At 41.6% G+C, this 22,902-nt stretch overlaps 1 protein-coding gene across 6 annotated transcripts in view; it reads left to right on the plus strand.

Annotated features, from left to right (window-relative positions):
• Window positions 1-22,902, plus strand: part of CCPG1 (cell cycle progression 1) — a 55,437-nt gene that overhangs the window by 702 nt on the left and 31,833 nt on the right. For all 6 annotated transcript variants that reach the window (XM_065412468.1, XM_065412466.1, XM_065412467.1 and 3 more), the window contains exon 2: window positions 21,196-21,266. In XM_065412468.1, the coding sequence (XP_065268540.1) occupies window positions 21,207-21,266 (60 nt within the window). In that variant the 5' untranslated portion in view covers window positions 21,196-21,206. The remainder of the gene's footprint in view (window positions 1-21,195; window positions 21,267-22,902) is intronic.

The raw sequence follows: 22,902 nt of genomic DNA on the forward strand, positions 1-22,902 counted from the left end.
CTTATATAACTCTTCTTGCTGTGCTTTGTAAGGGTAAATGTCAGCTGTTGGGAAGGGGGTTTCAGGATGAAGACAGCTAAGCACGTCTGCTGTTGGCAAAGGGCAGGGCCATCAAAGAGAATCCCATGGGTGTACTACTCTGTGTTGGGTGCTGGGCACTTCTTCTAGAAAACAAATGTTCTCTGCCATGTCTGCCAAATGGTGCTGCGTTTAATTTAGTCTGCTTCATCGTGGTTAGGTTTAAATAAGAAATGGAATAGCAGGCCACCCCTCGTGGTGAATGGGTATATACGTGTTTGTAGCGTTTACAGCTGAGTGCAACAGGAACTTGAATTGCTTACCTTATTGGTTAGTAAAAGGAGACACTGTTTATTACTTTAATATATCTTATGTATGTTCAGTCAAAAGAGAAATTGGCTCTTAGATCTTGAATATTCTGCATTATGATTTCCCAATTTCCATCTGTTTCATCATCTCCATACATGCTTGTGACCAATGCAATGTATTATATTTCATAAATGATGTGATAGTTTACATTGCTGAATGTTACTTAAGTTGTTTTGCCACCATTCTACTTTACCTGTAGCCAAAACGTCATACTCATGAGAGGAAAAGAACAATATAGTAGTAGAGCACAAAATCTAATATAGAGATTGTAAAGCAGTGCAGGTGCACAGACAGAACGGTGTGTTCACATCATGCCCTGGGAATTCAAACAACACTAATATCACAATACAGTAAAAATTGTGAGTTGTCAGAAATCTTTTCCTAGAAATATGTTGATCTGAGGAAGCTATTATAAGTGCTATTATAATTGAAGACTGCTTAGTAGAAGTAATATAAATTTGCATGAAGATCCTGCAATAGCATATTTACCTTAGTTATAATTTATTCTGAGACTTTTTTTGTACAACAGAAATAAGATATTCCTGTAGAACAGAATCCTTAGTTTCCCTAGTTAAAAGTGGAATATAATTAGCTAACATAAATTAGTTCCTTTTCACTGTTAATCATTTAATTCTTCTTTGTCAACATTCATTTAGGTTTTTCTGGTCTGACAGGTCTTGTTTCAAGATGGAAGAACTTTGGAGTTATATGTAGAATGGAATTATTATTATGCTGTTTGAAGTTGGAGATCTGTTTTATTCCAGCACTCAAATTTTGGTGAATTGGACATAGTATTTTACATTTCTGGTGTATTACCAATAAGAGACAGAAGCCAATAGTTACTAAAATCTTTATTTTATACTCTGAATATTTATTCCTCTATTAACTTTAATGGAGCTGCCACATTGTATACAGTGATGTGAATAAACTGTTTTAAATGAGACTGTCAAATTTGCTTACAGCAGTCAAGACACTGTCAAATTAAGAAAATATATATATTTAATAAAATTAATTTCCTTTTACTTGTGTCTAAATACTCCTAAGATTAAAATTAGAAGAATGTTATTTCTTTCACTCAGTTTTCCTTCATATCTCTACACACACACCCATTTCTTTTAATCTTGTATTAGATTTCATGCCATTACAGGAGCTTTATCTAGTGTGCACCCTATAATTACCTCAAATGGCATTGACTCCTGTGGAGTTCCCCCCACAACTGTGCAGTTGTGGAGAATGCAGTCAGTTGCATCATAGCTTCTGCTGCTGGTGATGGAGCAGAATATTTTTAAACATGTTCTTTCAAGACAAAAGAACCAAGACTCTGGAAGTAGATAAATTAATTTCTACTTAATTACTGCCAACAAAATAGTACAAAGACAAAAGTAAAATGATAGCTTTGTCACTACTGTGCAGTGTTTGGAAAACAATTACAATATATTACATTTCTAGGTAACCTCAGTTTGTAGGCACGCTGCTAACATAAATCATATTTTTCAAAAAAGCATCCATCCAATTTTTTCAAGATTATGCCCAGTGTATTTTAATTATCTTTTCATCATAAGCTAAATGTTTTAAAGTAGTTGGTTATCACAAACAAGAATAAAATTACAGTAGTTTCACTGTTGATACCTTGGGTATTGGGGTCTGATCCAAAGCCCATTGATGTCACTAAGAAGATGCCAATTGACTTTATAGGGCTACAAGCGAGACTCTCCAAAGCCCACTACATTGTAAGCTCTTTCAGGCAGGAACTGTTGTTTAATATGTGTCCTTCGTTGCCTATCACAGTGGAGTCCCAACCTAGTTGAGGTCTCTAGATAGTATCATAATATAAATGTTAAATAACAGTAGTAGTAATAGATGAACGAAAGACTAGGTAGACAGCTTTCTTAGAAGATTGTAATACAGTATTGGTAAAACATACCATGTAAAAAGTTTATTTCTGTTTCTGTTTTTATAGGGATGTCATCTTAAAAATAACACTGAAATTTATCTATTATTATTATAACACCTCAGCTTACTGTAAATTAACCAAAATTAAAAAAAAAATATTTCAGACTGTAGTTTGTGCATTTTGTAGCACTCTGTGTATAGTCTTCTTCACTCTGTTCACATGAATCTTTCACTGGAGGCGGAAATACACACTTTTTAAAAATAAGAAAATGTAATTTTGAAACCACTGGGAGGTCAGCAGCCATAGAACCTTAAACTGCTTTTAATTAATTTTTTTTTAATTTACTAGATTTTAAGTTGACTGTGTCCCTATAAGTCTTTTAGTATCAAACAGGATACCTTGGTGGATGGTAATGGCTGGACAGTTGGGTGATGAACTTCTCCAGTCCCTCTGGTTTTGTACATTAATATTTTTAAAAGATCTCTTAGAACAGGTATTCCATGGATGATAATCATAAAAGTGCACTAGATTATTTATATGGGCTACTTAGCATTAGGCTGTATTTCTGTAAGTTAATACTTACTTTGAAAAAAAAATACTGTAAACAAGAACACAGTGGCCTTGCTTCTCATGTTCTAAAATGTGATTAATAGCTTTATGCCTCTTATCTGTATTCTAGAAGGGCACATTTAAAATAGAGAGCAAATACTACATTTTATAGCAATTTATGTTCAGTTGGTCCTGTAACTCCTCCATAAGACTGACTCTCTGGAATCCATGCAGAATTTGGGGTGGGTGTAGGGAAGCTCCCCTCTCCCTCCAAAAAATATTCTACACAAAGTGTCAGTTTCCTGGAAAATCTGCGAAGTCAACCTCATGGATTTCCTGGCTTCTTTGCCATGATTTGGGGAATGATATACCACAGAATTCCTTGACAGTGAAACTTTGAATCAAAGGTAATATATGTAAATTTTACTATAGATACATGATTGCAAGAAGCAGTACAACCCTAGTCATTCATAATTTTGCTGAATAGATTTTTGTCCGATTTTTAAGAACATAAGAAAGCATCTAACTGTTGCATGGGAAATGCAAGAGAAACCTTTTTAAGTAAACATAAAATGTAAAGTTGAATGCAGTGTAGTGTATAACATATGGATCTTTTCTGGAGTCTTCTGAAGCAAATTGTGTATAGATCTTTTGAAGATTTTTTGTAATTGAAAGAAGTGACATTTCATACAGATGATTTAAGACCTGATACACAGCACACTTTGGGCACTACATAAATAATATTTCAGAAAATGAGATGTTTTCAGAAGTCTAATCACATTGTAGATGTAACACTATTCCCTCCTCCTCCTTTCCCTGACAGCTTGGCATGTAGGTCTGATGACTATTTGAGAAGGAAATGGATTATTTTATGTAGTGTAGGCAGGACAATGAAAATTTGTAACCTTTCATTTAACATTTTTTTTAGAAAGCTTTAAATTATTGCTTAAGTGAATTTTATTTGGTCTAGTCCAAAGGAAGACTTCTACTCTTTGGTGCTGATAGGCTAGAATATATCAAATAAGTGGAGCTAGCCTCTTCCTAAACCAAAGCCCCAGGCTGAGCAGTCTTTCAGGGCTTGAACAAAGTTTATGTTCTGGGCAGCTCTTTTCCTATCCAGGCTCCAAGGCCAGTTTTAGTCCCAAGCTGAGCAGGCCTCTGTCTAAGCGAAAGATACAGGCTAAACTGACTATGAAAGTTTGGACAAGTTTTAAAGCTCCCGAATCCTGCTCCCACTAAACTACAGTTAGTGAACAATTGCTTTGAAACAAACCACTCCATTACACACTTTTCTCATGACAACAACTTTTTACAGGCCAACTTTGAACATGAGATGCTCTGTTCTTTATACTAGTTCTCAAGAGTAGATCTCCTTACTCATCTAAGTAGTGTCCAATTTTAATGTCATTTTTTAGGTCAGTTTAGAAACTGAGTCCTAAGTGCTATCTATCAGAAAAGGTTGAACTGTACTATATAGCAGATGAAAGAACAATTTAAACAATATTATCATTTTCTACCCACATATACTAATTTTCGTGTTTTCATTCCCCTCATTTGTTTCTTTGTCTAAAATGATAAAAGAAGTACTCTAAACAGTATCTTTTTCATTTCCAAACTTTTCTTTCGTCTGAGTACACATTCATATCAGCAGTCTGCTTGCACCGTAAAAGTTTGAGAGGGACCTTAATCCAAATTCTCAATGTCTATGTTGGTTTTCTACCTCAAATACTAGAAAAGCTAAAATCATGCTTCTATTTTTAAAGTAAGTGGAACTATCATTTTTAATACAGACTTCTGGATAGTGTCCATCAACTCAGATGATGTCATATTTTATCCTTGCATGGATTAGCAATATAAAGTTTATTTGCAAATAAATAAAGTTGTACGGATACAAGTGGTACTTGAAGTACTATTTTAAAATAATGTGAAGTTATTAGCAATTTTATTTTAAAACCCTGTATTAAAGATCAATCTATTCTCCACTACCTTTTGGCTGGGGCTGGATTTGTGGGGTGGGGTGGGTAGTATTATTTAGAAATATATTAAAAGATCTATTTTAAATGACGTTGGTAAGGAAGAATAATGTTGTTTTTAAATTAGATTAGTTTCTAAGAAGGGTAACATTACTTTAAATGAGATTATTGGCAAAGGAACAACAATTCTATTTAGAGAAAATAATTCCAGGACAGAAAACATTAAGGAATTATGGTTATATTTAGCTTCTATTTTCATAATGTTTTCTTTCTCTTTAAGTAATAGTTTTCTCAAGCCACATACTTAGCTTGGAAATTTAACAGTAAAGTTATAACTTAAAACAAACATTAAATAGTATGGAAATGCACAATTTAGGGGAACCAAACAGCCTTAACTCTGCTCCCAATGACTTCCTTTACTATCTAAATCAGGGGTCTCAAACTCAATTTACCTTAGGGCCAATGCTAGTCCTCAAATCCTACCAGCAGACCAATGTCATTCATGCCGCCCAGAACCTGCCCCCCAAAAATTCTGCCCCCCACCTGCCTAAGGCTCTGGGACGGAGTTTGGGTGGGGGAAGAGGTTTGGGGTAGGGGATTGGGGTGCAGGCTCTGGGAGGGAGTTTGGGGGTGGGAGGGAGTACGTGGGGAGGGGGTGCAGGCTCTGGGAGGGAGTTTGGGGGCGGGAGGGGGTATGTGGGGAGGGGTAGCAGGCTCTGGGAGGAGGTCAGGGGTGCAGCGCTTACCTGGGGTTCCAAAGCGGGGCAGGCCGGGGGGGCCTCCACGTGCTTCTGCCCCCAGGCACCGCCCCCGCAGCGTCCCATTGGCTGCAGGGGCGCTCGGGGTAGGGGCAGAGCACGGAGGCACAGCCCTGTCCTGTCCCGCCCCGCCCCTGGGCCACAGGGAGGGGCCAGCAGCCACTGGAGCGAGGGGGGAGCGCCCGGGGGCAGCAGGTGGGGCCAAGGGAGAGACCCAGCTCCAAAACTGCTGGAGCCCCACGGGCCACATTGGGGAGGCTCGCAGGCCACAGATAGCCCACTGGCTGGGAGTTTGAGACCCCTGATCTAAATGATGAAAGGAAGTGCTTTTTTATTAATTAGTTAGTGAACACGATTTGAAACTCTCCCATTAACACCTGATGTAGACACAGTTTAACACCTTTAAGATTGTTTTCTCTGTTCCTGTCATAACCTAGATCACACTCCAGATTACAACACCCATAACACCAGATGCTAATGGGGTGTTTCAAATCATGCTAGATAACTAATTTATAAAACAAACACATATTTTTCTTGCATTGTGTGTAAGATGGGCAACAAGGCTTAAAACTTAGGCTGATAAGTGTTGGGGAAATGTTTCAAGCCAAGTGCATTAGTTTCCTTAAAATGTGTATGTGTAGAGAGTATAGAATTTTTTATTTATTTCCTCATTCGGCTTCCTTTGATAGAAACAGAATATATATGACCTTTTGCCAGGATAACTCCTCTTAAATTGGCACTAATATAGGGGTGTAGTAAACCAAAAACACACACTACCATTTAAGCTAGATTCTCACAAGGCTTGACACACAGAACTACAACTAGCACACAACTTGATTGAACTCATCTTATCTCACTACATAATTATTTTCCTATATAGTCTGTATTTCCCTTTCCCAATCTACTTACTCTTTTTGCATGAAAACAGGAGCTTTTATTCCCAGTTTTGTTCTGCTTCCTTTGCCACTTGTTCCTCACTTGAAGTCCTAATCCTTTGACATCACTATTGGTTGGTGTGGTGATGATTATAACGACTCAGACAGGGTTATGGCTTGTGATACGGGGTTACCCAATCCCAGAGCTTTCATCATAAAAATGCATGCACTCACTGAAAAAATTGCAGTTTGTTTATTTTAACAAATCAACAGGGTAAGAATGGGGAAAAATAATGCACAAACTATATGTTAGAACTCTCTTCCTCTTTTCCCCCCTCCCCTCAAGTAGGCCTTAGATATGCTTAGTTCATCCTTTATCAGCAACTTCTGCTAATGTCTGCTTTTTTACTCAGAAAAAAAGATTTCTATCGGGCAAGGACTTCTCTTAAAGGGGTACCTACTCCTTCCTGGTAAGAGTTCACTTATATTTCCTCTCTGCAAAATCACTTGAAAAGAAGAAATAAAATAAAACAGATAGACACTGGACAGACCGGCAGACCCATCCACATTTCAAGACCTTATTCCAAAACACGGAAGCCCTAGAGCTTCTGTACAAAATGTCTGTAAGAATTTAATGTGGTCAAAACAATGTAATTGTTCCTAACCTTGGCCTGAGCAAGGGCTGACCTGTTTTTGCTGAAATTTCCCCAAAAATTCAGCGAGAGGCAGATACTTGGCATAGAAACGTTAGTCCTTATGGTTAAAGTTTGGCAAAGTTACAAATCAGTGAAAACATTTATCTTATAGTGATAAATGTTGGGTAACCTGTAGGTGTTGCTACCTGTAATACACATGCACACAAATATATACACACACAGAGTTGAGTATTGGACACACACATACTTTTGCATGCTGAATAATATAAATAAGTAGAGCTCTTAATAGAATGATTTTCAAAATCTTAGTAGTCTTCTAAATGCATTGTTTGGGATTTTTATTTTTTTATCATGATGCACATTTAGTAGCATGCAAAAGTATCCATTTGCTGAATACCTTCAACAGTAAGTGGAAAGTGTTGCTGTATTTTTGAATCAGCAATAGTGTAGTTGAAGTTGTAACTTCATCCATTTTTATTAGTAGCAAATATACCAGTACAGTTGGTTACCCAAGACCACAATTTGAACTCCAATTACTTCCCTTATTACAGCTATTGGAACACAACTTCAAGTTTACTTAATTTTTTAGTGAATTTCTTTTAATACCTTAACATGACCTGAGGCATATATCTGGGAGAGAAGACTAGCAGTTCTTCCTGTGCTAACTTCCTGTTTTTGTCTCTTTTTTTAATATTCAGAGAACTTGTGTCAAGTTTAAATATTGGTGTATAATCTGTGACCTCAGATTTACATATGGTTTCAAGATATTTTTGTTAAATTTGTTCTTACAGTAATGTGCATTCAGTCACTTCTGCTGATCAAGTTATTTATAATGCAGTGGTATGAGTAACTTGGTGTGTGTGTGTTGTGGATATATTTTAATTTTAATTTGATGAATATTAAATGATTTGTGTAGGGTTTCAGTATGTACATCTGATTGCATTCTTATATTATTCTTGTGTAAAGATTTTTGTTCTTTTAGATATCTTTTTTTAATTGCTACAATATTTTACTTGTTTTGAAGATCATTGTAAATATGCATACTGTTTGCAGAATCTGTTCATTTAGCAATCTACATTATTTTAGTTTAGTTTGAGAATAATATAAAAAAGGATTTGACCAATTTATGGTATTTAAAAAGTTTGCTACTTTGAAGTTAGATTTAGAAGACATAGTTAACTGTGTGATACTGGCAAAGTCATTTGATTAAAAATAGGATCTGTGGCTTTTTACCTCTGTTACCACTTGCAGTCTAACCCAGGAAAACAAATAGTGACAATAGTTAATGTCTGGCTCTTTGGTCTGTATGAAATGAGTTGTTTCAGTTTGCTTTGAAATTGCTGGGTATCCACTTCACAGTTGGTTATTGGAACCATTGTTGGCAGTCCCAGCAGGGAAATCAAATGTTTAATGGTCTGTGGAGACTGAGGGCTTGTCTACACTGGCAAGTTTTGTCACCAAAACCTGCCTTTTGGCAACAAAACAGCAAGAGCGTACACACTGCAATGGGACTTCTGTTGCGAAAAATGCCCAGTTTTGGCGACAAAAAACTTCCACCCCTACGAGAGACTTTAGCGGGGGTGGCCAACCTGTGGCTCTGGAGCCACATGTGGCTCTTCAGAAGTTAATATGCGGCTCCTTGTATAGGCACCGACTCCGAGGCTGGAGCTACAGGCGCCAACTTTCCAATGTGCCAGGGGGTGCTCACTGTTCAACCCCCGGCTCTGCCACAGGCCCTGCCCCTATTCCACCCCTTCCTGCCCCCTCCCCTGAGCCTGCTATGTCCTCATTCCTCCCCTCCCGCCCCCCCCAGCCTCCTGCATGCCAAGAAACAGCTGATCAGGAGGTGTGGGGAGACACCGATGGGCAGGAGGCTCTGGGAGCGGGGTGGGGGGAGAGCTGATGGGGGGCTGCTGATGTGTTACTGTGGCTCTTTGGCAATGTACATTGGTAAATTCTGGCTCCTTCTCAGGCTGGCCACCCCTAGACTTTTGTCTCTTCTTCTCCCTTTATTGTTGACAAAGAGCCAGTGTACACACTACTGATTGTTTTGTCGACAGAACTGGCTTCCGCCAGTATCCCACTATGCCTGCCCTGATTGGTCTGCTCAGTGTTTTGGCATGCACCCTTCCCCTTTCAAAGCTCTGGGAAGTATCTGTGTGCTGCTCTGTTTGGGGAACAAACAAAGAGCAAATCATTGGAAAGCTCCTGCTCTGCCCTGCACTAGGAACACAGCAGCAGGCAGACTGCTGCTGCAGGGGGAGGGGGACAAACTGCTGTGCTGCTTTGCCATTCCTCAGCACAGGAGCTCATAGAGCTGCTCATGATGCTGCTCTCCACCGCTGAGGGGGCTGTGAGAGAACTTGGAGAGAATCCCAAGATGCGCAGTGATCAGCTCTTCCTTCCCACAACATTGCACTGTGGGATACATACCCACAGTGCACTGCTCACCCTGCTGATGATGGTGTCCCCAATGTGGACATGATCTGTTGACAGAGGGAGCAAGTGTGAACACCCTTTGGCAATTTTTGTTTTGTTGAATTTTGTGTGTTGACATAAGTTTTGTCAACAAAACCTGGTAGTGTAGACAAGCCCTGAATGTACTCTTTCACCCTTATATGGTTCATCTAAGTCAGTCCACTTGTACTATAACTGTCCTTACTATGCATCTTTTGCAGACTTCATTTTCAGAGTATATAAATTAGGTACCCCTTATGATCATTGCAAGACAAGGAAATTAGTAATAGCTATTATAACTTGTATTGCCCAAAAGACTATGATGGAACAGAATAAAAAAATAAAATAAAATCTTAGTGTCTTAAGTATTAAGAGACTTTAATAAAAGCAAGTTTAATAGTTTTGGTATTTGTTAGTTAATTTTGTTCTTGAATTTAACTTCTTTCTTTTAAGTTCAGGGCTGCACACAGGTGTTTGGGTGCCCAGGGCAAAATATGAAACTGCTTCCCCCCTCAAAAAAAATTACCACTGAAGGGAGGCTTTGTCGGGGTTGTTGGAGAGTGACCCCATTGCAATGGTTTCTGTCCCATGGGGCTGGGCCCAGCTCTCCACTCGGGGTGTTTCAGCTTGGCACAAGGGGTCACAATGCCACTCATGCTTGGCCTGGCTGCCCCTGGATCATGACAGAGAGGCAGCTGGGGCAAACCTGAGTGGTGCTGTGTCCCTGCACATCTGGTCACAATGCTACTGGGTTTGCACAACCCCTGGTTGGCTCTTTTGCTGCTTTGAGAGGATGTTAGTATGACAGATGAACATGTAAAATGTTTTTATTATGCATGCTTGATCGCAGCTTTTTCTTGGTGTTCTAATGCGTTCCCTGCACTCTTGAATGATGGGGGAGACTTTGGTCAGCGGGAAGAAAGGGGTCATGGCCCCCTTAAGGGTCCTCCATCCCTGAGGGTGGAGAGACAGGGTGATATCACCTGGGCTAAGGGCTGACTGGAAAAGGCTCAGGGAGGCCACTGGGCCCTTGTGCACCTGGGGAAGGTGAGATCTATAAACACGTGTTCCTCCAGCCAGAGCCCTCCTTCGCTGGGATCAGCACAGGTGTCATGAGCAGTTATTCGTTCCATAGGTGGCATGGTTCCCTGATAAACTGGAGTAGGAAGGCAGTTTAGGGGAAGGCATCCTCTAAATAAGCTGAGGAATGGAGGTTGGGGCTCCTAATTTGTGGTACAGCTAGGACAGAACCCTTTTTCCCTAGTCCCCTTAACCGTCATATGGGGAAGGGTGGTGGGGGTCCTGCACTGTAATTTATTGTTAGTTAGTTCCTAGATGAGTTAATAACATTGCAGCCTAAGTAAACCACATACTTGGCATCTTGTCTGTCTTTCTGCATGGTGTAAGGAGTTGGACTCACCCCTGTGGCGCCTCCTGCTGGTCGTCTTCAGGAATTAGCTCATTTTCCAGCCAGGAGCGCCCTCTGCAGGCCTGTGATCCACCTTACCCCGTGTCCCTCCCAGGACGCCAGTGCCCCTTCACTGGGTTTCTGCCCCCCTGAAGGGTCTCTTCCCCCCCCCCCCCCCCACTAATCCCACCTCGCCTCAGTGTATGGCTACTGCCAGTCACCATCTAGCCCCACTCCCTGGGGCAGTCTGCAGTATGTGCCACTCATCACAGGCAAGGTTGGGCAGGACCTGCTGCCTCTCTATAGCTGGGCTGCCCCTCTGCAGGTACTGGTCTTAGGCCCTCAGCTAGGCCCGCAGCCTGGGGGTTTTCCAGGCTGGAGCTTCCCAGCTCTGCTCCACTCCCAGTACCCTGCTCAGCTCCCTTGCAGCCAGACCCTTCTCTCTCTACAAGCAGAGAGAGACTGTCTGAGTTTCTGGCTCCCAGCCTTTATAGGGCCAGCTGGGCCCTGATTGGGGCGTGGCCCCAGTTGAGCCTGCTTCCCACTCAGCCTGGGCTGTTCTCCCAGCCCTCCAGCCCTCTCCCTGGGCTGGTTTTAACCCTGTCAGGGCTGGAGCGGGTAGCCACCCCGCTACAGATGGCTATTCCTCCCACAACTAGGCACATCTGGATCTTAGATGACAGAAGAATCGGGATCTCCATTTTCTGTCAGACCATGACATTGTTTTATTTCCTATAAGTCTTCTCTTGGAAGCCGTAAGGTTCCCCCCCTTCCCCCATTTTTAAAGCTTTTGGAACTCTTAGATTTCCACCTTACAGGACTACATCTTGTGGCTATAGTCCTTATAGCCCAGGAAGACTGGAGACCATTTATGGTGGTGGGGTTGTGGTAGAATTATACAAGGCATTGCCTCCCACAGCCATGTTTGAGCAAGTGGTCACCACAGCTTTCCTAGCCCATGTTTCAGGAGTGAAAGACCAGGATTGAGACACTAACTGAGGCTTCCTACATTACAAGACAGAGGATTTCCACAAAGCCACTCAACTGGTCTAATTTTCTTATAGTGCCTCTTCCTTCTATCCTCCCATTCTCTAATTGCTCCCTCTTTTCCTGTTTTCCTTTCTCTCCCATCTTTTCTAAATCCACCAGCATAGTTTTGGTTCAGATACTTGGTGGAGCAGCTGTGCTGTCCATGTATTGAGAAAATCTTTCAGTAACATGTATCTAAAATGTGTTCCTTTTGAGCTAGCATCTTTAAATTTGCTACTCTAATACATTATGGACTGCTGAGTACAGGGAAAATTACTGTGAAGAAACCAGTCTTACAATATTTCAACCATTTGAGTGCCCTTTTAAGCTACAATCTTGAAGTAAGGTATGCATTTAATGTGTTCCACTGATAATATAATGAGGGGCTTGTTGTGGGAAAAGCAAACTTGAGATTTGAAATGTATAGTAATATTAATTGTAATATTAATACAAAAATATATATTCCTTCTGTGATGTGGTCTTGGATACGAAGCCTCAGACTTGGGCATCTGAGATCACCAGTGTTGTTTATTGGATTTTAGCCAAGAAAATTGTCAAAGACATGCAAGTGCACTCCCTGCAAGTGCTGATGTTGATAGTCACCTTCACCCAAAAGATGACTGTTAGTTTTATATAATTGCATCTGAATGATCTGATGATACAACACACATGTTTTATGATCTCATCAGAATCCTGAATAGCAATTGTTGCCATGTGGTCATGCATTGTTTGGTATACCAACACACTACACAGTGTAAAAAAGAAAATGTTTCCTTCCTGGCCACTCAAAGAGGAAAAAGATTAACTGTAGAGAGAGAAGGTTTGAAGGAGACCACCAACCACATCCAAAAGACGTGGCATCAGAGAATAAGATCTCACTATTGACTAAAGTTTATTTGTCCAGGCCCATAAGGGCTTGTCTGTGCTGTGGAGTTAATCTGCAGTTTTTTGAGGTACATCAGGTAACTCATAATATCCAAGACAAAGTAATAGCATGCATATAGGTCATCTGCTGTCTTTCAGTTCTTATTGTGTGTACGCATGACAGCAGCTGGCTGTGTACTAAACACATGGTATTCTTGGTTGGACATCCTGGGATCTGTTGCTTTGCTGCTGAGTAGTGTGTATCCTGGGATTTTTCTCGCTGTTAATTGTGGGATATATAGCAGAAGCCAGGTGGGTTCAAATTTTTAAAAATTCCATATTTCCATTGCCTCTGCTCCATTTTTCCTGTCTGGGTAGACTAGTGCCATTTTCGACTAGTGCCAGCATGGACCCGACAATGCTCCATGTTTCTACTCTAGCAACTGCAAATATGTAGAGGCTGTTTGGGCTGTATTTCACCTCTCAAAGCAGATGAATTTGGCTTTGACTCTGTCCACTGTACTGTCAAGCAGATGATGTGGTGATGGCAGCAGCTCCTCCACCGGCAGTTTCAGTGTGGGAGGAAGTGGGATGAGGACAAGGGAAAAAAGAACAACTGATAGTAGAAGAGTGGATCTTGGAGCAGCTTCACACTGCAGTGCTATTTTGAGGTTTGGGAAACCAGCATAGATTAGTGGGAAAACATCATTCTGCGGATCTGGGATGACCAACAGTGGTGAGAGATTACAGGGTGGGGAAGGCAACCTTTTTAATGGGCTGAACTAACTCAGGAGTACGCAGCTGGTGATCCATACCTGTGGAGAAGTGGGTTGCCATTACCATCTGGAAGCTGACCACACCTGAATGTTACCACTCCATAGCCAACCAGTTCATCTTCCATGGGAGTTATGGGTCCTCAGGTGGCTAATAAGGCCAATCCTTGAACCACAGATTCTATTACAATGAGGGCAGATGTTTTCAGGCTCAGCGGGAGGCTGTTGACCATGACTGGAAGCCAGTCTCTCCTTCCTCCTGTGCTTCTTGTCCTCTTCAGCTTGTTGGCGAGCAAGTTCAAAGTGCAGGGGACCATCATGTAGTACTTCACTCCATTTTAAGTGATCCTGGGCAAGTATCTCCCAAGTGTCAGTGTCAATATTACACTTTTTTCGGTTGTCCTTCAGCAAGTCCTTATAATGCTTCCGTTGTCCACCCATGTTATGGTGCCCTTCTTTCAGCTGAGAGAACAGGACCTGTTTTAGGAGGTGATGGTCTGGCATCCGGACAACGTGACCAGTCCAGCGGAATTGCTGACGGATGATCATTGCCTCGATACTGGTGGTCTTTGCCTCTTCCAGAACACTAATGTTGGTGCGCCTGTCTTCCCATTTGATCTTCAGAATCTTATGAAGGCAGCGTTGATGGTGCCACTCAAGGACTTTCAAGTGGTGTCTATAGGTTGTCCAAGTTTCGGACCCATACTACAGTGTTGGGAGAATAACGGCTTGATAAACAAGAAGCTTGGTGTCTGTTCGAATGTCGTGATCTTCAAAAACCCTGTGCCGTAAACGAGAAAAAGCTACACTGGCACAGCTCAGGCAGTGTTGAATTTCTGCATCAATATCTGCCTTGGATGAAAGATGACTTCCAAGGTAGAGGAAATGATCGACATTCTCCAGTGCCACTCCATTGATTTTGATAGATGGGGCATGTAATACCTCATTTGGAGAGGGCTGATAGAGCACTTTAGTCTTCTTGATATTAAGAGTGAAACCAAGACATGCGTAAGCATCGACAAACACATTCAATATAGTTTGAAGATCTTTCTCAGAGTGGGCAAAGATTGCGTTGTCAACAGCATACTGAAGTTCCACAATAGATGTTGTGGAAATCTTACTCTTGGCTTTCAGTCTGCTAAGCCTGAACAGCTTTCCGTCCATTCTGTAAAGGATTTCAACGCCAGCTGTAAACTTCCCAGCAATTAGTTAAAGAATGATGGCAATAAAAACCGCAAACTTGGTTGGAGCGATGATACAGCTCTGTTTGACTTCTGTTTGTACTTTGAAAGGTTCACTCTGGGAGCCATTGCTACTCAGAACAGTCGCTTTCATATCATGAAGCAATTTTAGGACATTGGATGTCCTGACAAATACATCAACCTTGGAAAGTACAATCCAGAGGGCACAGCGATTCACTGAATCAAAGGCTTTAGTTAGATCAATAAAAGCCATGTACAGTGGTTGGTTTTGCTCCCGACACTTTTCTTGCCGCTACCGTGCTGTCCACAGTTCCACAACGTGGTCGGAAACCACTCTGTGACTCTGGTAAAATTTCTTCTGACGGGGCAGAAGGCGGGTTGCAAGGATCCGCGCCAGAACTTTGCCTCCAGTGGCTAGGAGGGAGATACCACGATAATTTCCACAGTCCACTTTATCCCCTTTCTTGTAGAGGGTGACAATCAGGGCATCCCTCATTTCACTGGGTATCTCCTCCTTTATCCAGATTTTAAGGATAAGCTGGTAAAGCTGCCAAATTAGCTCTGGTCCACCGTCTTTAAAGATTTCAGCAGGGATCCCATCGAGACCTGCTGCCTTGTTGTTGTTTTTCTGCTTGGTGACATTGTGTACCTCATACAAATTGGGAGGGTCTCTGAGCTCATCCCTAAATGGTTGTTGAGGGATTTGCTCAAGGATTTCATCTGCAACCATAGAATTACGGTTAAGGAGATCTTCAAAATGTTCTTTCCAGCGAGAATTGATGGCTTTGTTGTCCTTCAGATGTGTGGTTTCGTCCTTAGAGCGAAGAGGATTCATACCATGGCAAATTGGCCCATAAAGAGCCTTGCTGGCACTAAAGAAACCACATGTATTGTGGATATCCGCGAAATGTTGGAGTTCTTGCGCTTTCCCAGTCCACCATTTGTTCTTGAATTCTCTGGTTTTACGTTGGACTTCCGCCCTCGCCTTGGCATGGGCTTCTCTCTTTATATTACAATTTATGTCGTTCTGCCAAGCATGAAATGCCATTCTCTTCTCATTGATGAGTTGCTCAATTTCTGCATCATTCTCGTCAAACCAGTCCTGATGTTTTCTGGTGTGGTAGCCTCTGGTTTCCTCACAGGCATTGATGATTACTGCTTTCAACTGGCTCCAATGTTCCTCAATTTCTTCTGGAAACTCTGATGGGAGCTTTTCTTCTAATACTGCTTGGAAGTGGTCATGCTTAATAGGGTCCTTTAAATCTTGAACCTTCAACTTGCGCCTGACCTGCTTCTTTTGCAGCCTCCATTTGGGAGCGATCTTAATTTTCATTGTTGATTGAATAAGGTGATGATCAGTCCAACAGTCATCAGCACTTGTTATTGCTCTTGTGAGAAGTACGTCACTACGATTTCGGGCACGAACTATGACATTGTCGAGGAGATGGCAGTGCTTTGACTGTGGGTGTCTCCAAGATGTTTTGAACTTTTCCTTTTGTCGGAAAAGACTGTTCGTAATAGTAAGTTAATGTTCAGCACACTTGGTCAGGAACAGAATTTCATTTGAATTGCTTTTGCCAATTCCTTCTTTCCCGATTGTTCCTTTCCACAGGTCTGAGTCTTGTCCAACACATGCCTTGAAATCCCCCAGAAGGATGATCTTGTCTTTTGTAGGGGTCTCCGATAAAATGGTTTCCAACTGAGAATAAAAATCTTCCTTTACATTCTCATCGGCATCTAGTGTTGGTGCATAGGCGCTCACAATAGTTGCCTGTTGATTTTTGGTGAGCCTCAATTGGAGTGTCATAAATTGCTCATTGATGCCAGCTGGTACCTCAGAGAGGTACTTTACGAGCTTGTTCTTTATAGCAAAGCCCACTCCATGCAATCAGGGTTCATCTATAGATTTTCCCTTCCAGAAGTAGGTGTACCCTCCTTTCTCCTCCCTCAGCTGTCCTTCATCAGCTCTTCTAGTTTCAGACTAAGCAGCAATATTGATGTTAAACCGACTCAATTCACGAGCAATAATGGCTGTACATGGCTCTGGTCGGTCGTATTTGAGTTGTCCGTCAGGATACGTACGTTCCAAATTTGAAAAGTTTCTTACATTTTCGACCGCTGAGGTGGTGATCCTGTTGGATGCGGCTATCCAGCCAGGAAAAACAGAGGCAAGACTATATTTAGGGTACCTTTTCTAACCCCCTCCCCATATGGGGTGAGCAGAGTGGACCCTAAAAAGGACTGCTCAGTCGTGGGTGCAGCTGCCGAGATGCTCGACCTAATCCTCTCCATGGATCACCACCTTGTAGTGGTGGAGAGGCTTATGTGTCTCAATGACCCCGAGAGTGATGCTGCCTGGAGTTATGTACTCCCTTAGGGCTACCCATGGCAGAACGGTCAAGGGCGAGGTTCCAGACAAAGCGTGATCCAAGAAGTCCCTAACAGCAGCGCAGACGGAGGATAACTGTACAATGGAGGTGAAACTGTTGTGTAATGTTACAACGGCTGTGAAGGTGGATGAAGGCTGCAGCAGATAAAGGATTTCCAATCGTCATGGTGTCCATGCCATTGGTTTCAAGTCCTCTATCTGTCAAGGATAGTGTGGTGACTGTTGTGCACCAGTCATAGAATCATAGATTATTAGGGTTGGAAGGGACCTCAGGAGGTCATCTAGTCCAACCCCCTGCTCAAAGCAGGACCAACTAAATCCTCAAATCCCTAAATGGCCCCCTCAAGGATTGAACTCACAACCCTGGGTTTAGCAGGCCAATGCTCAAACCACTGAGCTATCCTTCCCCCCACACTTTAAAAGAAGTCCCTCACAGGCATCTTCCAGTTTTTGGGAAAATAACATTTGCATAAGTCAAAAGTCCAGTGGCGATCGGCGAGTGGCGACAGGAACAGGACAGTGAAATCCGGAAGATCCTAGTTACAGACCGACACACAGGCGGTGGGTATGTGATACAGTCGTCTTGCTTGAGGATTGATTATGGACATTAACAGTGTGGAGATCCTAGGAGATCCGGCTTATCCTCTGCTTCTTTGGTTAAGGAAGCCATCCATAGGCTGCTTGGACAGAAAGAAGGAACTGTTTACCACCTCAGTAATTGCAGAATGACAGTCAAGCGTGCATTTGGCCATTTGAAAGGAAGATGGTTCTGTTTGTGGAATAGGTTGAGAGTAGGGAAAACCCACAGTGGGTTATTGTTCATATTCCAGAGAGACTATGATAGCATTTTTTTTTATATGCATTTCTGACTTTCCTTCCCTGAGATTCTTAACAGTCTTGGGGGAATCTCAGAGATGGTAAAACTGTTCGTTCTTTTTCTTGTATTGTTCAGCATTCTGGTTGTGGTCCCTCACAGTCATCTGCTTAACTATGTCCACAAAAAGATCTTTATTCCGGTGGCTGACCACAAGAACTTCCTGTCTCCCCACATGGTGATGAGATCTCAGCATGGCTCCAAGCAGCTGCACAAATCATGTTGTAGGCAGGGCCGGCTCCAGCTTTTTTGCTGCCCCAAGCGGCGTAGAGAAAAAAAAAAAAAAAGCCACGATCGGCGGCACTTCAGCGGCTGCTCTACCGTGCCACTTCATTCTTCGGCGGCAATTTGGCGACCGGTCCTTCCCTCCGAGAGGGACTGAGGGACCCGCTGCCGAAGACCCAGACATGCCGCCCCCTTCCATGGGCCGCCCCAAGCACCAGCTTGTTGCGCTGGTGCCTGGAGCCGGCCCTGGTTGTAGGGCTCCTTGAATAATAGTGCACCAATCAAATCCAATGGCCAAAATCTGGCCCCCTGCCAGTTTTTAAACGGGTGGAGACATCCAGTCACCTTCACACCAGAGCAAGGAAGTGCACAGAGTTAAACAAACAGGTCAGTAATGGTTACCCGCAAAACAGTGAGATAGCCGTTAGAGGCCTGACAAAGTAATGCACAGCAGCATTATGTGCACATGAACAATAAACCGAACTAACTCAATTTGGAGCAAATTTACTTCACTTTGAAAGAGGATTCTAGATCTCGCAATAAATGCGGAGTTAGTTCACTGTAATGAATGGGGGTTGTGTGTTCTTAGGTTTTTTCAAACCAGACTAGTGACTTAATCCGATTTAAACTCTCCCATGTAGACAAGCACTTAGATCCGATCTGGTAGCCTTCTCGTACCTGACCCCAAAGCACATTCATTTTAACGAGTCTCTTTCTATTGATTTTAGTGGATTTTTTTAATAAGACCTCTAGGTAATCCAAATATGTTAGCCAAGGACTGGCTAGTATCTTTCTGGATCTATATGGAAAGCATGAATGTACTTCGCGTTAGGTAAATTTATTTTCTTTAAAATGGACCAAAATTTAATTATTTTGGTTTTTCAGTATTCTAAATTGATATCTGAATTGTTAATTGTTAAGAATTCTTAATCTATTAGCAGTGATCAGTTCTGAGTGTTACCATATCTCTGTAGAAACCCTAAACATTTTAGCATAATTTAATGAGAAAATGGAATGTTATAAAATAATTGCTAATACATTTGGCGGTGACTGCAGGGATTGAACAAATGTAACTCTTAAGAAACCCAATAGGGAGCCAGATAAGGTAATTTCCCCCCCTGTAAATTCCTAGCTACAGCTATGCATATGGAGTAACGTTGACCTTTATCTTTGAAAAGAGTTCTGTTTCATGTTTAGTTCATATCTTCTAAATATGGTTAAATATATAGAAAGGGATAAAGGCAGCAGGGTCAGTAATAAGTGAAGTAAATGTGTTTAAACGAGATACTACTTTTGCACTCTCATCAGGAATATTTTGAACTGGCAAAATTTCTGGTAAACAGTGTGTATTTATGAACCAAAGTGTTATATAACTCTTTTCTTGTGTTCTTAATTTAATCATCACTTTGTAGAAGTTTTATTCAACCTTGGCATCCCATAAACTTACTCTTCCATTCTGTTGGATGGCTAATACAGCGTGATTCAATAGTTTTCCGATTACTTGGAATTTTTTTGAAGAAGTGATAAATGTATACACTGTTTATAAAGTTTGAAGCACTTTATCTTTTTTAAGTAGATTAGATCTTTCTAAAAATGAAGAACTTGTAACAGTTTTCATTTTAGTCTTTTGGGTGGTGCTTAGAAACTTATTGTATTTTAACAACAAAGAAAACAGGATCTTATTGGTAAATGGGAATAAACAAACATAAATTGCAACCATACATGAAAATCATTCCTTAACCCCTCTCTTATAGCAGCAATTATAAGTTCACAGTTTATTGTAGCTAAATTCCACCTTTAAATTGTTTTGTTCTCAACAGTCTACTTTCTATACCCACATCACATTCCCCACTTCTTTGGAGTCATTATTAGGGATTTCTTACTTAGTGGAAGGAATTGAAGAATGATTGTACCCTGTTTTTGAGGGTTGGGGTGGAAGTAACTCCAATAGACCTTACTTTCTAAAACAGTGGTTCTCAAACTAGGGCTGCCACTTGTTCAGGGAAAGCCCCTGGCGGGCCGGGACGGTTTGTTTACCTGCCGTGTCCGCAGGTTCGGCTGATTGCAGCTCCCAGTGGCCGTGGTTCGCCGCTCCAGGCCAATGGGAGCTGCGGGAAGCGGCGCGGGCTGAGGGACGTACTGGCCGCCGCTTCCCGCAGCCCCCATTGGCCTGGAGCGGCGAACCGCGGCCACTGGGAGCTGCGATCGGCCGAACCTGCGGACACGGCAGGTAAACAAACCGGCCCGGCCCGCCAGGGGCTTTCCCTGAACAAGCGGCGGCCCTAATTTGAGAACCACTGTTCTAAAAGATTCCAAGTTTGTTTCCTTGGAGCATGCTGGACTTCAAACACTGGGGATTCATATGAGCAGTCATCTCAGAGAACCATAGTTTCTATGACAAGTAATGGTTTTAATTAGATTTCATTATAGTTGCTTGGTGTCTTAAGCACTCAGCATTACCTTTAATCTTTAATTGTTTGTCTATTTTTAGCAAATATTCTTGGGATATATTATGTAATTGCACTTTGTTTTTTCATCACATTTTGAGCATTTTAGATGGATAAAAGGGATGTGTAGCCATGAGGGCCGAAAACACTGCCCATGGTCTTGATATAGAAAGTCCATATACTCTCTATTTACTTAACTTTACAAGAATATAGTTTTAAATACTGAAATACAAAAGTATACCTTTTTCTTCAAAACAGACCTGCTCTTTTTATTCCAGTTTATTCCAATTCTGTAAATTGTAAAGTATTATATAAGTAGTATAACTGTGTGATCTGTGCTTTTCTAACCTGGATAAATTTTTAATTGTTATTTTTAGAAAAAAATTACAATAACAATATATGTTGCATGCTAACATGATTTACTTTCACTTGCAGCTACTTTGAAAATGTCTGAAAATTCCAGTGACAGTGATTCATCTGGTGGCTGGACTGTCATAAATCATGAGGTACTTAGTCTCAATTAATATTAACAAACATGGTTAACTTAAGTCACATTTGTTTTCCAGTTTACATTATTCTATATAGTCCATTGCACCTTTTCCCTTCTATAGTTAGTGAATTTCCCATTTGTGTGGATATTTCACATAGATGTAGAGGAGAAAGAAACATTTTTTTTAAAATAGGAAAATATGATTGCAAAGCTATAGAATTTGGCAGATACACTTGGGGGTTGGTACAGCATCTGATACAGCCTTTAACTTTTAAAACAACGACAGCAACAACAACAACAACAAAAACCCACAACTAAACAAAAAGCTGATTAGAATTCAAGTTGATGTCCCTTTAAGAAATTCGTAGCGTTTTGGTCACATTCTCTCTTTGGTGCATTTCCCCCCAAAACATTGATGTTGTATGTCATCTGCACTTTTGTTTACCATTGCCAGCATATTTCTACTCCTCTCCCTAAACCTAATGTGGGAAGTGGACAGTGCAGTGGTTCCTCCATGGTCTATATTACTACCACCAAGCAACTTGAACCTTGCCTCATCAACAATGGCTTTTGACCACACCTCCAGCCTTGGGTTCCTTTCCTCATTCTGTGCAAAACCATGGCAAGAGGCCAGAAATCCAGTGGAGAACAAGGTGGTGGTAAAGGGCCTTTGAGTCAACCAGTATCTTTTATGTTACTATTTACAAGGGTTTAGTCAGATGCTCCTCTTTATGGGGAGTTGCTAAATAGTCCTCTGTATTTTGGCATTCCAGATATACTGGGTAAGAGTTGATTCAGCTCCACTGGAGGTATATCAACAGTCAGAGTGCTTGTGTAGACAGGGTTCTGGTACCTACTGCTGGTTTTAACCATTGTATTGTCTAACCCTCTTCAGAACATATCTAGATGACATGATGGAAAAAGTTTAGCAGCCTCTGACACTCTTTCTGCACCAACACTTCCTGTATTGCTACTATTAGATGAGCTGAATCAGTGGTAGCCTAACCCATTAGTCAGTGTGTGTTATGCATCCCCATCTGTGCCCAGTCCACAGAGCATGTGAGTCATCTGTTACAGCCCCCAGGTACAACTGTTGTCATCACAATAGCAATGGTGGGAAATTTGAGGGGAAAAAAGGCTGTTATAGGTAAATACTATGTGTTCTGATATGGGGTTCAAAGAAGCAATAACTTTATGGGACAAAAAGTTCATGTCAAAAAAGCAGACCCAGGGTTCTGGTTCTCAATGGTAATTCCTTGGCTACTTCTGTCTTCATCTGCAGGGTTTGAAAAATCTACTTGCCCACAGTGAATAAGAATATTTCACCAGTTAATAGCATCAACTTCTGCAGAATTTAAGCTTTCCTTTAAAAATGAATCAGATCCCTAGCTTGTATGGTTGCTGTGATAACCTTCCAAAGATGAATTGAGCATAAACGAATACAATGAGTTGTTCCAGATTCTGCAAAGAAAGAGCTCCAATGTTGTCATTGTTCTGTGATGTTCAGAAATTAAACCGTATTTTCTCTGTGGTTTAAAATGACCGTATATACTCGTTCGTAAGCCGAATTTTTTTAGTAAAAAAGGGAAGCACCAGAGACGGGGGTCGGCTTATGAACGGGTACAGAGAGGGAGAGGTGGGACACAGCCCCT

Source organism: Emys orbicularis, chromosome 10 (genome assembly GCF_028017835.1).
Source record: "Emys orbicularis isolate rEmyOrb1 chromosome 10, rEmyOrb1.hap1, whole genome shotgun sequence".
Taxonomy (NCBI): Eukaryota; Metazoa; Chordata; order Testudines; family Emydidae; genus Emys; species Emys orbicularis.